Source organism: Oncorhynchus nerka, linkage group LG9b, assembly GCF_034236695.1.
Source record: "Oncorhynchus nerka isolate Pitt River linkage group LG9b, Oner_Uvic_2.0, whole genome shotgun sequence".
Classification (NCBI taxonomy): domain Eukaryota; kingdom Metazoa; phylum Chordata; class Actinopteri; order Salmoniformes; family Salmonidae; genus Oncorhynchus; species Oncorhynchus nerka.
The window spans coordinates 36,900,786-36,917,398 of NC_088424.1; the positions used below are offsets into that span (position 1 = coordinate 36,900,786).

At 43.7% G+C, this 16,613-nt stretch overlaps 1 protein-coding gene across 1 annotated transcript in view; it reads left to right on the forward strand.

Moving 5' to 3' along the window:
- The window catches only part of LOC115118365 (semaphorin-6B-like), a 114,002-nt gene that overhangs the window by 94,727 nt on the left and 2,662 nt on the right, over positions 1–16,613 (forward strand). Inside the window, exons 7-17 of the mRNA XM_065013619.1 lie at positions 1,717–1,815; positions 1,902–1,992; positions 2,581–2,700; positions 6,698–6,786; positions 6,976–7,193; positions 7,356–7,487; positions 7,584–7,733; positions 7,944–8,123; positions 8,827–8,967; positions 9,049–9,126; positions 9,217–9,275. Coding sequence (XP_064869691.1) covers positions 1,717–1,815; positions 1,902–1,992; positions 2,581–2,700; positions 6,698–6,786; positions 6,976–7,193; positions 7,356–7,487; positions 7,584–7,733; positions 7,944–8,123; positions 8,827–8,967; positions 9,049–9,126; positions 9,217–9,275 — 1,357 coding nt within the window. The remainder of the gene's footprint in view (positions 1–1,716; positions 1,816–1,901; positions 1,993–2,580; positions 2,701–6,697; positions 6,787–6,975; positions 7,194–7,355; positions 7,488–7,583; positions 7,734–7,943; positions 8,124–8,826; positions 8,968–9,048; positions 9,127–9,216; positions 9,276–16,613) is intronic.

The following is a 16,613-nucleotide window of genomic DNA, read 5'->3' on the forward strand; positions in this document are numbered from 1 at the left end:
TTAGTAGAAGCGTATAACACAATCAAGAGGTTAAAACTGAAAGCTAAATTAAGTTGGTCAGTATCCTTCTGTACAAAGATTGTGCACTTGTCTCCTATGACACACGACATGTTTCAGCAAAGGAGATTTGCATCCAAAAATAACCTTTTTTTAAATTGTAGATACAAGTTGACCATGACGAGATAACTCGCTCTAACACTTAACCTCAAATGGCGGCACGTTTCAAGGTATAACTTTCTTCGCTGGATTCATACAATGAAATACTGACGTCTGTGTATTCCGCAATACAACACCACTCTCAACTATCGAATTCACATTTTCAGTGGAATCTAAGAATATCACTACACTTGAGGCTGATTTGACCCAATGCTAGTGCCAACAGCTGAGCTACGTTCTTCCACCGAACATCCTGCCGTAAACAGGAATCTTTACTCCATGCCGCAGACTAAGTTTTTCAAATCCCAACCCTCCACGTGGCCATTGCAACCAGCCCCACACGCTGGTTTTGCCTTCGAGAAAAACAACCTCAATTATCACACCACCCATATACATGCTTAGTGACTGTGAGACAAAGATAACTTTAAAACAACTAAAGTAATCAATATATGTACACACACTGGGAAGGCAGGTAGCCTAGTGTGTTGGACCAGCAACCGAAAGGTTGCTGGTTCGAATCCCCGAGCTGACAAGGTCAAAATCTGTCGTTCTGCCCTTGTGCAAGGAAGTTAACCCACTGTTCCCTGGGCGCCGAAGACGTGGATGTCGATTATGGCAGCCCCCTGCACCTCTCTGATTCTGTGGGGTTGGGTTAAATGCGGAAGATGCATTTCAGTTGTACAACTGACTAGGTATCCCCCTTTCCTTTACCATTAGACTGAGAGAAAAATTCAGTCGCTCCTCCTTCCTTGACTCATATAGCCATAATATGGCATTTGAAATGTCTATATTCTTTTGGATCTTCTGAGTGTAATGTTTACTGTTATTGTTAATTTCACTCTTGTTTATTATCTACTTCATTTGCTTTGGCAATGTTAACATATGTTTCCCATGCCAATAAAGCCCTTAAATTGAATTGAGAGACATGGAGAGATTCTTCTAGCTGAACCCCATGGGAACTCCTAAAGAGGGAATGTTGTGGTGAGTCGTGCTAGAAGATGTGTAGAGTTAAACAGTACCTCCCTTTTAAAACACAGAGATACAGCTGAACAGTGTGTTGTGTGTAATTTCCTTGAGGCTTTCCTGAGTGGTTGTTTTCACCTAAGCCATGGCTTAGTTCAGCCAGCTCAGCATACTGAATTCCAGCCATGAAGTAGCCTATGTACCAGGGCTCAGTGTACTGCTAACAGCTTAGCTACCTCCGCTGTCCGACTGCCCCATACTGGGCTCGAACCAGTCATCCTCTGCTTCACAACACACGTGACCACCCTCCTTCACAACATGCAAACCGATTGAGCCATACAAAAGGCTCCATCAGCGACATTTCAAGCTAGCTGTGGAGTGAGCATTCGATATATTCTTAACTCTGTTGCATGTATGTACACTAAGGAGTATTTATTGATTACTTTTGTCATATGGATATGACAAACTTCTTTCTCTGCCTAACCCTTTGAGGAGTGGGTTTGAAAGATAAACACACTTGTATGCGCACACACACACACTTACAGTACTTCTCTGACTCTCCCGTCATTTCACATCCTTTCTTATCTCTTTCTTCAGGAGGAGTGTCGTAACTTCATCAAGGTGGTGTTGAGTCAACATGAAGGACTGTTTGTGTGTGGAACCAATGCCTTCAACCCTTTGTGTGCCAACTACACTGTGAGTATCTGTCTATTCAATTCAATTCAATGAAGCTTTATTGGCATGTGTGTACGTGTTCATATGGACAATTGTGTGTGTTACAGAGAGACTCTTTGGAGATGGTGGGAGAGACGGTCAGTGGGATGGCTCGTTGTCCGTATGACCCCAGACACGCCAATGTGGCTCTGTTCGCAGGTACAGTAGTTTCTCTTTCTTTCTTTCTTTCTTTCTTTCTTTCTTTCTTTCTTTCTTTCTTTCTTTCTAACTTTCATTATTTTTCAATATATCAGGAAGTAATGACAGGTATTTTTACTAGGACTGTAATATTCAGGGGAAATCATTCAGATGGAAAATCAGTCTAGACTGGAGCTGTGAGGAGGAACTTGACTATGCTTGTACTCGGGATAAATACATGTTCTGTGTGTTCTCTCTTTCTATCTCTGTCTTACTCTCTGTGTGTCTGTATGTCTCTCTCTCTTGCTCGTTCTCTCTCTCTCTCTCTCTCTCTCTCTCTCTCTCTCACTCTCTCTCTCTATCTCTGTCTCACTCTCTGTGTGTCTGTATGTCTCTCTCTCTTGCGCGCTCTCTCTCTCTCTCTCTCTCTTGCTCTCTGTCTCTCTCTCGCTTGCTCTCTCTATCTCTTTCTCTCTTGCTCTCTCTGTCTCTCTCTCTCTTTCTTTCTCCCTTTCTCTCTCTCTTGTTCTCTCTGTCTCTCTATTTCTCTCTTTCTCTCTCTCTCTCTTTCTCTCTCTCTCTCTCCCTCTATCTCTTTCTCTCTATCAGAGGGCAGTCTCTTCACTGGTACTGTAACAGACTTCCTGGCGATTGATGCTGTGATCTATCGTAGCCTAGGCGACAGCCCTGCTCTTCGCACTGTCAAACACGACTCCAAATGGTTCAGAGGTACACTGAGATGACGTGCTTGCATGTGAGTGAATGGGCCGAACACTTCTCCACAGGTGAAGAACTCCCAATGTTTGCTAAGATCACATAAACACTGCGGGCTAAACCCAACCACTCTACCTTTCCTATCTAAATCCTTATATCCTAGGAGTGGACACATTAAAGCTGTATGGACTAGCTATACTTCAGAGTGGATGGTTGGGGGGCCGGAACATAATCAAATAAAAAATGTAGATTAATTCACTGCAAGAAGACAAAACAAATATAATTTCTGACAAAAACATAATAATTTCAAACCTTGCTTACATATGATCACATACAGAGCCTTCAGAAAGTATTCATACCTCTTGACTTATTCCACATTTTGTTGTGTTAATTCCACTTTATGTTGTGTTACTGTCTGAATTCAAAAAAATATTCTCTCATCTACACACAATACACAATAAAGTGAAAGCATGTTTTAGAAATGTTAGCAAAATAATAGAAAATGAATTACATAAATATCTCATTTACATACGGTTGAAGTCGAAAGTTTACATACACCTTAGCCAAATACATTTAAACTTAGTTTTTTTACAATTCCTGACATTTTATCCTGGTAAAAATTCCCTGTTTTAGGTCAGTTAGGATCACCACTTTATTTTAAGAATTTGAAATGTCAGAATAATAGTAGAGAGAATGATTTATTTCAGCTTTTATTTCTTTCATCACATTTCCAGTGGGTCAGAAGTGTACATACACTCAATTAGTATTTGGTAGCGTTGCCTTTAAATTGTTTAACTTGGGTCAAACTTTTCGGGTAGCCTTCCACAAGCTTCCCACAATAAGTTGGGTGAATTTTGGCCCATTCCTCCTGACAGAACTGTTGTAACTGAGTCAGGTTTGTAGGCCTGCTTGCTCGCACAAGCTTTTTCAGTTCTGCCCACACATTTTCTATAGGATTGAGATCAGGGCTTGGTGATTGCCACTCCAATATCTTGCCTTTGTTGTCCTTAAGCCATTTTGCCACAACTTTGGAAGTATGCTTGGAGTCACTGTCCATTTGGAAGACCCATTTGCGACCAAGCTTTAACTTCCAGACTGATGTCTTGAGATGTTGCTTCAATATATCCACATAATTGTCCTTCCTCATGATGTCATCTATTTTGTGAAATGCACCAGTCCCTCCTGCAGCAATGCACCCATGATGCTGCCACAGTGTGCTTCACGGTTGGGATGGCGTTTTTTGGCTTGCAAGCCTCCCCCTTTTTCCTCCAAACATAGCGATGGTCATTATGGCCAACAGTTCTATTTTTGTTTCATCAAAACAGAGGACATTTCTCCAAAAGTACGATCTTTGTCCCCATGTGCAGCTGCAAAACCGTAGTCTGGCTTTTTTATGTCGGTTTTGGAGCAGTGGCTTCTTCCTTGCTGAGCGTCCTTTCAGGTTATGTCGATATAGGACTCGTTTTACTGTGGATATAGATACCTTTGTACCTGTTTCCTCCAGCATCTTCACAAGGTCCTTTGCTGTTGTTCTGGGATTGATTTGCACTTTTCGCACTTTCATCTCTAGTAGAAAGAACGCGTCTCCTTCCTGAGCGGTATGATGGCCGCGTGGTCCCACAGAGTTTATACTTGCGTACTATTGTTTGTACAGATGATTGTGGTACCTTCCGGCGTTTGGAAATTGCTCCCAATGATGAACTAGACTGGTGGTTTTGGCTGATTTCTTTTGATTTCCCATGATGTCAAGCAAAGAGGCACTGGTTTTGAAGGTTGGCCTTGAAATACATCCTCAGGTACACCTCCAATTTACTCAAATTATGTCAATTAACCTATCAGAAGCTTCTAAAGCCATGACCTAATTTTCTGGAATTCCAATTCCAAGCTGTTTAAAGGCACAGTAAACTTCTGACCCACTGGAATTGTGATACAGTGAATTATAAATGAAATATTCTGTCTATAAACAATTGTTGGAAGAATTACTCGTGTCATGCACAAAGTAGATGTCCTAATCGACTTGCCAAAACTATAGTTTGTTAACAAGAAATTTGTGTAGTGGTTGAAAAAGGAGTTTTAATGACTCCAACCTAAGTGTTTGTAAACTTCCGACTTCAACTATAAGTATTCACATCCCTGAGTCAATATTTTGTAGAAGCACCTTTAGCAGAGATTACAGCTGTATGTTTTTCTGGGTAAATCTCTAAGGGCTTTTTACACCTGGAATGTGCCAAACATTTGCCAATTATTCATTTAAAATTCTGAAAGTTCTTTAAAATTGGTTGTTGATCATTGCTAGACAACCATTTTCAGGTCTTGCCATAGTTTTTCAAGCAGATTTAAGTCAAAACTACCACTCAGGAATATTCAGTGTCTTCTTGGTAAGGAACGCCAGGGTATATTTGGCCTTGTGTTTTAGGTTATTGTCCTGCTGAAAGGTGAATTCATCTCCCAGTGTCTGGAGGAAAGCAGAGTGAACCAGGGTTTCTCTCGGATTTCCCCCAAACATAAACCTTTGTATTCAGTAGAAAAAGCTACCTGCTTTGCCACAAGTATTACTTTAGTGCCTTGTTGCTAACAGGATGCATGTTTTTGAATTATTTTTTTCTGTTCAAGCTTCCTTCTTTTCACTCTGTAATTTAGGTTAGCAGTGTGGAGTAACTACAATGTTGTTGATCCGTCCTCCTTTTTCTCCTATCACAGCCATTAAACTCTGTAATTTAGGTTAGCAGTGTGGAGTAACTACAATGTTGTTGATCCGTCCTCATTTTTCTCCTATCACAGCCATTAAACTCTGTAACCGCTTTAAAGTCACCATTGGCCTCTTGCTTCCCTGAGCGGTTTCCTTCCTCTCCGGCAACTGAGTTAGGAAGGACGCCTGTATCTTTATGTAATTAATAACTTCACCATGCTCAAAGGAATATTCAATGTCTGCTTTATTATTTTGACCCATCTATCAGTAGCTTCTCTTCATTGGCACTGGAAAACCTCCCTGGTCTTTGCGGTTTTATCTGTGGTTGAAATGTACTGCTCAACGGAGGAGTACAGAGATGAGCCATTCATTCAAAAATCATGTTAAACACTATTATTACACACAGAGTGAGTCCATGCAATTTATTATGTGACTTGTTAAGCACATTTTTATTCCTGAACTTATGTAAGGTTAACATAACAAAGGGGTTCAATACTTATTCACTCAAGACATTTCAGATTTTCATTTAATTTCATAATTCATTTTAGAAAATGTATGAAAATATGATTCCACTTTAACATTGGTAGCATTGCCTTTAAATAGTTTAACTTGGGTCAAACGTTTCGGGTAGCCTTCCACAAGCTTCCCACAATAAGTTGGGTGAATTTTGTCTAGGCCAGTGACAAAAATAACTCATCTAAATGTAATCAAGAAAATGTGGAAAAAGTCAAGGGGTATGAATACTTTCTTAAGGCACTGTACTACATGTCTCTGTCTATTATGCGTGGGAATACACGGGAAAAGATTTCCTGGTGTTTATACACTATTTTATGTCCAACAATGTTTATTATTATTTTAATAAAACATGTAAATAAAACCACCCGGGGGCCAAATTCGGCCTGCAGCCTGCCAGTTGGTGAACCCTGCTGTAGGTGCTAGGTTAGATGTACTGTTTTCTGTCAAATCAGAGAGGACAAGACAAACGGATCTAGGACATAAAATCTCCTTCAGAGTAAAACATAGTGTGGAACCCTGGAGGTCAGAGACAGAGACAGAGATGAATAAATAACTGCTCTGTCCTTGGCACTGATGATAAATTAAACCGGACATGAATGCTTAATGGCTGACCCCAGAGAGCGGCGACCATATTGATGTGCTGCTTGCTGGTACAGAGGTGTAAATATGGAGCTGTGTTGGTGCGCTCCCTTGAGGGATTCATCTGTAATATGTGTGGAAGGGGTGTGTGTGTGTGTCTGTGTGTAACGGTTTGTATGTGCGTGCTTGTATGTGTGTGTAACGGCATATCTCTGTTCTGTCTCTCAGAACCCTTCTTTGTGAGTGCAGTTGAGTGGGGGCCTCACGTCTACTTCTTCTTCAGAGAAATGGCCATGGAGTTCCATCACCTAGAGAAGGTACACACACATATGCACGTACGCACGCACGCACACACACACACACACACACACACACACACACACACACACACACACACACACACACACACAAACGGAATTCCACCTCCTTGAGGGGATAAGGTGGACAGAATCCATGGGTTTGCACATTATACAGTGCATTGCCTCTTATTGTGTGTGTGTGTGCAGGTGATGGTATCTCGTGTGGCGCGGGTGTGTAAGGGGGACATGGGGGGCTCTCAGAGGGTGTTGGAGAAACAGTGGACATCGTTCCTGAAGGCCAGACTGAACTGTTCTGTCCCAGGAGACTCCCACTTCTATTTCAACCTGCTCCACGCCACCAGCCCCATACTCAACATGAACGGCAGAGACGTCATACTGGGACTGTTCTCGACACCACCCAACAGGTGTACACACGCACCCAATCATACATGAATGCACCCCCCCCCCATTTTCTGATACGTATTTAATCATCTTACCCTCTTTCCATCCCTCCCTCCCTCCCTCCCTCCTTCCATCTCTCTCTCTCTCTCTCTCTCTCTCTCTCTCTCTCTCTCTCTCTCTCTCAGTATCCCGGGGTCTGCAGTGTGTGTGTTTGACATGCAGCAGTTGGCCAGGGTGTTTGAGGGAAGATTCAAGGAGCAGAAATCTCCAGAATCCATCTGGACACCCGTGCCCGATGAGCTTGTGCCCAAACCCAGGTATGCAGTACATTGGACTTGTACTGATATTGATTGTGTAACTGACTGGTTCTTCCTAATTCTGATCCTTTTTTGGACCGTCTCCTCTCTCTGTAGGCCGGGTGGCTGTGCGGTGCAGGGGTCTCCATTCAGCTCATCTAAGTCTCTGCCAGATGAAGTGCTGAACTTTGTAAAGACTCATCCCTTGATGGACGAGACCATACCCTTGGTTGGGCACAGACCTTGGGTTGTCAAGACTATGGGCAGGTATGGCTAAGGATACCCATGGCTACCACTGATTTTTCACTGTTTGCCCTACGTTCTGAAATTGAGCTCCCCTCCCTCCCTCCCTCCCTCCCTCCCTCTCTCTCTCTCTCTCTCTCTCTCTCTCTCTCTCTCTCTCTCTCTCTCTCCTCCCTCCCTCCCTCTCTCTCTCTCTCTCTCTATTTCTCTCTCTCCGTCGGTCTCGCTCTCCAGGTACCAGTTGACCGCAATGGTGGTGGACACAGAGGCTGGTCCCCATAGGAACCATACAGTGTTGTTCCTGGGCTCCACGCGAGGGACCGTCCTGAAATTCCTCATCCTCCCCAGCGGAGAAAACTCTCCCACACACAGCAGTGTGTTTCTGGAGGAGGTGGAGGGATTCAACCCTGAGAAGTGAGTACAGGAAGGGAGTTTGGCCACAATCCCTTGTGTTCGCTGCAGTCCGGTGTTTTGTCAGGTCATTATTGAGGAGATTAACTGTTCTACTCACAATGCTTTTGTTGTTGCATTGTTTTCAAAGTCTCTCTGATGTGATCACCCTGATGTGAATCCCTACATTTCTCTGTTGTAACAATAGAAATCAATGAAAATACTCTAAGGATCTCTTTTTCTCTGTCTCTCTGATCTGTCTCTATCTCTCCTTCATCCCTCTCACCCTCTCTCCTTCCTTTATCTCTCCCCCTCCACCCCTCCCTCTATCCCTCTCTCCCTCCCTCTCTCCCTCTATCTCTCTATCCCTCCCTCCCTCTTTCCTCTCTCCTTCCATCCCTCTCCCCCTGTCTCCTTCCATCCCTCCTCCTCCCTCAATCTATCCCACCCCATCTCCCTCTCTCCTTCCCTCCCTCCCTCCTGTCCCTCCCTCTCCCTCCCTCCCTCCCTCCCTCTCCCTCCCTCCCTCCCTCCTCTCTCTCTCTCTCTCTCTCTCTCTCTCTCTCTCTCTCTCTCTCCCCTCTCTCTCTCTCTCTCCCGCTCTCTCCCTCCCTCTTTCCTCTCTCCTTCCACCCCTCTCTCCTTCCTTCCATCCCTCTCTCCTTTCATCCATCCATCCATCCCTCCATCTATCCCTCCCCATCTCCATCCCTCTCTCTGTCTCTAGATGTGGAGAGGACTCTGTCCAGGCCAGACAGTTGTTGTTTCTGTCTCTGGATCGTCCAAGTCACACTCTGCTGCTGGCCTTCACTTCCTGTCTGGTCAGACTGCCCACAGCACGCTGCCACCTACACTCACGCTGCATGAAGTGAGTAAAACACACACACACACAGACCATCTCAACCATCTCCATCAGGCTGATCAGATCTCCATGTGTGTGTGTGTATAGGAGCTGTCTGACCTCCAGAGATCCCTACTGTGGCTGGACCAGAGGCAGCACCTGCTCCTTCCTCAGACCAGGCACACGGTGAGACAGCTCCCTGTAGCTTCATCCAATTGATTGTGTGTTCAACTGTAGATGTCAGTCTGATAATCTGTTATGTTTGTTCTATTACAGGCTTCCTTTTCAACAAGACGGTGATTACGGCAACTTCTCCCATCTTGGAGACTGTGATGGTAGGTACCTTGCCTTTACCCTGTAGCTCTGTTCTTTCTTTCACTCAACTCCACCTAATAGCATTATCATGCTCCACCGAGTGGCATTACCATGCTCCACCTAATGGCATTATTATGCTCCACCTAATAGCATTACCATGCTCCACCGAGTGGCAATGTCATGCTCCACCTAGTGGCGTTATCGTGCTCCACCTAATGGCATTATTATGCTCCACCTAATAGCATTACCATGCTCCACCGAGTGGCAATGTCATGCTCCACCGAGTGGCATTACAATGCTCCACCTAGTGGCATTAACATGCTCCACCTAGTGGCATTACCATGCTCCACCTAGTGGCATTGTCATGCTCCGCCTAGTGGCATTACCGTGCTCCGCCTAGTGGCATTACCATGCTCCACCTAGTGGCATTGTCGTGCTCCGCCTAGTGGCATTACCGTGCTCCGCCTAGTGGCATTACCATGCTCCACCTAGTGTATAACCATGCTCCACCTAATGGCATTATCATGATCCACCTAGTGGCATTACCATGCTCCGCCTAGTGGCATTATCATTCTCCACCTAGTGTATAACCATGCTCCACCTAATGACAGTATCATGCTCCACCTAGTGGCATTACCATGCTCCACCTAGTGCATTACCATGCTCCACCTAGTGGCATTACCATTCTCCACCTGGTGGCATAATCATGCTCCACCTAGTGGCATTGTCATTCTCCACCTGGTGGCATTACCGTGCTCCACCTAGTGGCATTATCGTTCTCCACCTAGTGGCATTACCATGCTCCACCTGGTGGCATTATCATTCTCCACCTGGTGGCATAATCATGATCCACCTAGTGGCATTATCGTTCTCCACCTGGTGGCATTACCATGATCCACCTAGTGGCATTATCATTCTCCGCCTAGTGGCATTATCGTTCTCCACCTAGTGGCATTACCATGCTCCACCTAGTGCATAATCATGCTCCACCTAGTGTATAACCATGCGCCGCCTAGTGGCATTAACATGCTCCACCTAGTGGCATTATCATTCTCCACCTAGTGGCATAATCATGTTCCACCTAGTGTATAATCTTGCTCCACCTAGTGGTATAATCATGCTCCACCTAATGCCATAATCATGCTCCACCTAGTGCATAATCATGCTCCACCTAGTGTATAACCATGCTCCGCCTAGTGGCATTAACATGCTCCACCTAGTGGCATTATCATTCTCCACCTAGTGGCATTACCATGCTCCACCTAGTGCATAATCATGCTCTGCCTAGTGGCATTATCATGCTCCACCTAGTGTATAACCATGCTCCGCCTAGTGGCATTAACATGCGCCACCTAGTGCATAATCATGCTCCACCTAGTGGCATAATCATGCTCCACCTAGTGCCTAATCATGCTCCACCTAGTGGCATTATCATTCTCCACCTGGTGGCATCACCATGATTCACCTAGTGGCATTATCATTCTCCGCCTAGTGGCATTATCGTTCTCCACCTAGTGGCATTACCATGCTCCACCGAGTGCATAATCATGCTCCACCTAGTGTATAACCATGCGCCGCCTAGTGGCATTAACATGCTCCACCTAGTGGCATTATCATTCTCCACCTAGTGGCTTTACCATGCTCCACCTAGTGCATAATCATGCTCCACCTAGTGTATAACCATGCTCCGCCTAGTGGCATTAACATGCTCCACCTAGTGGCATTATCATTCTCCACCTAGTGGCATAATCATGTTCCACCTAGTGTATAATCTTGCTCCACCTAGTGGTATAATCATGCTCCACCTAATGCCATAATCATGCTCCACCTAGTGCATAATCATGCTCCACCTAGTGTATAACCATGCTCCGCCTAGTGGCATTAACATGCTCCACCTAGTGGCATTATCATTCTCCACCTAGTGGCATTACCATGCTCCACCTAGTGCATAATCATGCTCCGCCTAGTGGCATTAACATGCGCCACCTAGTGCATAATCATGCTCCACCTGGTGTATAACCATGCTCCACCTAGTGTATAATCTTGCTCCACCTAGTGACATAAGCATGCTCCACCTAGTGGCATAATCATGCTCCACCTAGTGCATAATCATGCTCCACCTAGTGGCATAATCATGCTCCACCTAGTGTATAATCTTGCTCCACCTAGTGACATAAGCATGCTCCACCTAGTGGCATAATCATGCTCCACCTAGTGCATAATCATGCTCCACCTAGTGCATAATCATGCTCCACCTAGTGTATAACCATGCTCCTCCTAGTGGCATTAACATGCGCCACCTAGTGCATAATCGTGCTCCACCTAGTGTATAACCATGCTCCACCTAGTGGCATTAACATGCTCCACCTAGTGGCATTATCATTCTCCACCTGGTGTATAACCATGCTCCACCTAGTGGCATTAACATGCTCCACCTAGTGACATAAACATGCTCCACCTGGTGTATAACCATGCTCCGCCTAGTGGCATTAACATGCTCCACCTAGTGGCATTATCATTCTCCACCTAGTGGCATTACCATGCTCCACCTAGTGCATAATCATGCTCCACCTAGTGTATAACCATGCTCCGCCTAGTGGCATTAGCATGCACCACCTAGTGCATAATCATGCTCCACCTAGTGACATAATCATGCTCCACCTGGTGTATAACCATGCTCCACCTAGTGGCATAATCATGCTCCACCTAGTGCATAATCATGCTCCACCTAGTGGCATAATCATGATCCACCTAGTGTATAATCTTGCTCCACCTAGTGGCATAAGCATGCTCCACCTAGTGGCATAATCATGCTCCACCTAGTGCATAATCATGCTCCACCTAGTGCATAATCATGCTCCACCTAGTGTATAACCATGCTCCGCCTAGTGGCATTAACATGCGCCACCTAGTGCATAATCATGCTCCACCTAGTGACATAATCATGCTCCACCTGGTGTATAACCATGCTCCACCTAGTGGCATAATCATGCTCCACCTAGTGTATAATCTTGCTCCACATAGTGACGTAGCATGCTCCACCTAGTGGCATAATCATGCTCCACCTAGTGACATAAGCCTGCTCCACCTAGTGGCATAATCCTGCTCCACCTAGTGGCATAATCATGCTCCACCTAGTGGCATAATCATGCTCCACCTAGTGACATAATCATGCTCCACCTAGTGGCATAAACATGCTCCACCTAGTGGCATAATCATGCTCCACCTAGTGACATAATCATGCTCCACCTAGTGGCATTATCATGCTCCACATAGTGGCATTATCATGCTCCACCTAGTGGCATAATCATGCTCCACCTAGTGGCATTATCATGCTCCACCTAGTGGCATTATCATGCTCCACCTAGTGGCATAGCTCCACCTAGTGGCATTATCATGCTCCACCTAGTGGCATTATCATGCTCCACCTAGTGGCATAACCATGCTCCACCTAGTGGCATTATCATGCTCCACCTAGTGGCATAATCATGCTCCACCTAGTGGCATAATCATGCATTACAAGAGTTTGCGACACAGATGTTAAAGGGTCATTTCAAAACTACACTTTCATCATCTCCAGCACTACCCTAACATGAACATATTGGATAATGGCTGTTCCTTTGTTTTATATTTAAAAGATAGAGGAAGATAAGTGTTTCCAATGACATCATCAACCAATTAGTAGACAACTAGTAGGCAATTCATTATTGTATTTACCTTTATTTAACTAGGCAAGTCAGTTATGAACAAATTCTTATTTCCATGACGGCCTAGGAACAGTGGGTTAACTGCCTTGTTCAGGGGCAGAACAACAGATTTTTACCTTGTTAGCTCGGGGATTTGATCAATCTTGCAACCTTTCGGTTACAAGTCCAACGTTCTAACCACTAGGCTACCTGCGCCCAAATGCCTTCTCATAATTCATTAAAATCACATGATGCACACCAATGATGTCATTGGAAACACTTATCTTCCTCTATCTGTTTTACTACAAAACCTAAATAATGCACAATTATCACATATGTTAATGTTGGGGTGGTGCTGCAGATGATGAATATGCAGTTGAAAACATTAGACATTTCCCTTTAATGCACATTGAACAAATTCAAATGCTGATGTAAGGGAATGTCTATGGCAACATATTTAATTAAAATGTTTGTTTTTGCAAGGTACCGTTTTTCTTTGTTGTGGCATCAATTAAAAACCCAATCACATCCCCAGTGCACATACATTTGAAGTTGGAAGTTTACATACACTTTAGCCAAATACGTTTAAACTCAGTTTTTCACAATTCCTGACAATTAATGCTGGTAAAAATTGCCTGACTTAGGTAAGTTAGGATCACCACTTTATTTTAAGAATGTGAAATGTCAGAATAATAGTAGAGAAAATGATTTATTTCAGCTTTTATTTCTTTCATCACATTCCCAGTGGGTCAGAAGTTTACACCCTCTCCAATTAGTATTTGGTATCATTGCCTTTAAATTGTTTAACTTGGGTCAAACATTTCAGGTAGCCTTCCACAAGCTTCCCACAATAAGTTGGGTGAATTTTGGCCCATTCCTCCTGACAGAGCTGGTGTAACTGAGTCAGGTTTGTAGGCCTCCTTGCTCGCACATTACTTTTCAGTTCTGCCCACATATTTTCTATGGGATTGAGGTCAGGGCTTTGTCATGGTCACTCCAATACCTTGACTTTGTTGTCCTTAAGCCAGTTTGCCACAACTTTGGAAGTATGCTTGGGGTCATTGTCCGGTTGGAAGACCCATTTGCAACTGATGTCTTGAGATGTTGCTTCAATATATCCCCATAATTTTCCTAACTCTTGATGCAATATATTTTGTGAAGTGCACAAGTCCCTCCTGCAGCAAAGCACCCCAACAACATAATGCTGCCACAGTGTGCTTCACGGTTGGGATGATGTTCTTCGGCTTGTAAGCATCCCCCCTTTTCCTTCAAACATAACGATGGTCATTAAGGCTAACAGTTCTATTTTTGTTTCATCAGACCAGAGGACATTTCTCCAAAAGTACGATCTTTGTCCCCATGTGCAGTTACAAACTGTAGTCTGGCTTTTTTATGGCGGTTTTGGAGCAGTGGCTTCATCCTTGCTGAGCAGCCTTTCAGGTTATGTCGATATAGGACTCGTTTTACTGTGGATATAGATACTTTTGTACTCGTTTCCTCCAGCATCTTCACAACATCCTTTGCTGTTGTTCTGGGATTAATTTCCACTTTTCGCACCAAAGTACATTAGTCTCTAGGAGACAGAACGCGTCTCCTTCCTGAGCGGTATGACGGCTGCATGGTCCCATGGTGTTTATACTTGCGTACTGTTGTTTGTACAGATGAACGTGGTACCTTCAGACGTTTGGAAATTGCTCCCAAGGATGAACCAGACTTGTGGAGGTCTACAATTTTTTTCTGAGGTCTTGGCTGATTTCTTTTGATTTTCCCATGATGTCAAGCAAAGAGGCACTGAGTTTGAAGGTTGGCCTTGAAATACATCCACAGGTACACCTCCAATTGACTCAAATTTGGTCAGTTAGCCTATCAGAAGCTTCTAAGCCATGACATAATTTTCTGGAATTTTCCAAGCTGTTTAAAGGCACAGTCAACTTAGTGTATGTAAACTTCTGACCCACTGGAATTGTGATACAGTACATTCTAAGTGGAATAATCTGTCTGTAAACAATTGTTGGAAAAACTGACTTGCCAAAAGCATAGTTTGTTAACAAGACATTTGTGTAGTGATTGAAAAACGAGTTTTAATGACTCCAACCTATCACAATAATTATGCATACCGTTAATTTATATTGGTTGTTTGTGTTTATGTGTGTATTGTATTTGCATTTACAGTGGTGACAGAAAATTGCAATGTTTTTCAGTCTGTCAGTAATGGGATTAGCTAGTGTGAAATGTCAGGGCTTTGAATTCCCTCTCCTAAGATTAGTGTCTGTCAGAAGCCTCCCAGCATGACAATAAATGCATTTTGATTGGTTGACAAAGGAGCGAACGTCTTGATCAGCGAATTAAAGCCCACGGGACTGAGACTTATTCTGAGACAGTGTTCTGCTGTCAAGGACTGTCTGCTACAGTTTGACAAGTACTTGCCAGAAAAATATGTACAAAACAGAAATGAGGACCAAACTCTGTGCACAGTGCTCAAAACTGAGCTTCTGGCGGGGCATAAGAGAACGTCTTTAACTTTGATACGTTTATGGGCTCCTAACAAACACTCCTCAAATCTGTCTCTGTCTCAATTAGGATGTCTCTGCTTTTCATCAGCAAACTGTTCCAGGACCTGCAATCTGTTCCAACTCCAATTATACACTGCAATCTAATCTGTTTTATCACAGATCTATAATCTGGGGGGTGTTCTTATTCCAGAACATTACAACCTCATCTATTTTATAGAACCTGCAATCTGTTCCAAACTCCAAAGTCCATAATATCCCATCTATAATATCTATCATAAATCTATAACCTCTAACCTGCAATTAATACATTCCTTTGCCAGAACATTGCAATCTCATTTGTTATTTATCACTCTTTAGAACCTGATTTGTTCTAGTAGCAGAGCTTTAGCTTTCTAACCCAGATATAGGCCTGTTTACTGCAGAGTCGGGCTGTTTAATGGAGAGTGGTGAAAGCATAGAACCAAAACTAGGTCCAGGACAGACATGTGCTGTGTCTGTGCAGATGGGAGTGATTCGAGTGGTGGAAATCATTCACTGAAATATATGACGTGTTTTAGGGAGAAACTCACTGGCTTGCCCAGAGCCCTCCTTATTACAGAATGGGAACACTGAGAAGAGTTGGTCTGTTTTATTGTCTTCCCCTCTTTACTGATGACTAGTGCAGCTTTCAGCCCAGCCAGCAGAACCACAAGGCTGTGCTGGAGAAAACACTGGTTAAGGACAAAGGAAAGGTGATGCTTATCTGTTGCCGTTATGAAATGTTATGGTAGATTACGGTAATAGAGAATAAGATTAAGCTCTTGGGTAATACAATATAGCAATAATAATAATAATAATCTTTGACATCAGGCAAATAATGTTTAGGTTCTGAAGGATAAAACATCTAAAAATGTGACAATAACAAAAGTGGAGAGATTTATGAAGGAGAATGAATACACAGAGGTAGAGGAGAATAAAGGCCTGAGATAACTGGTTTAATGTTAAGCGTTTTTATATTCTCTCTTGCCATTAGCCTTATCTCTCGGGGACAGATGCATGGAATGGAAATGGTAGTAGCATCTGTCGACTCTGGGATACAACGACTAGCAAGGAACTTTGTTCTGGTACGCTGACTCTTTGTCACTGATCATTTGGACAAATCACAATTTCACAGGTGCTC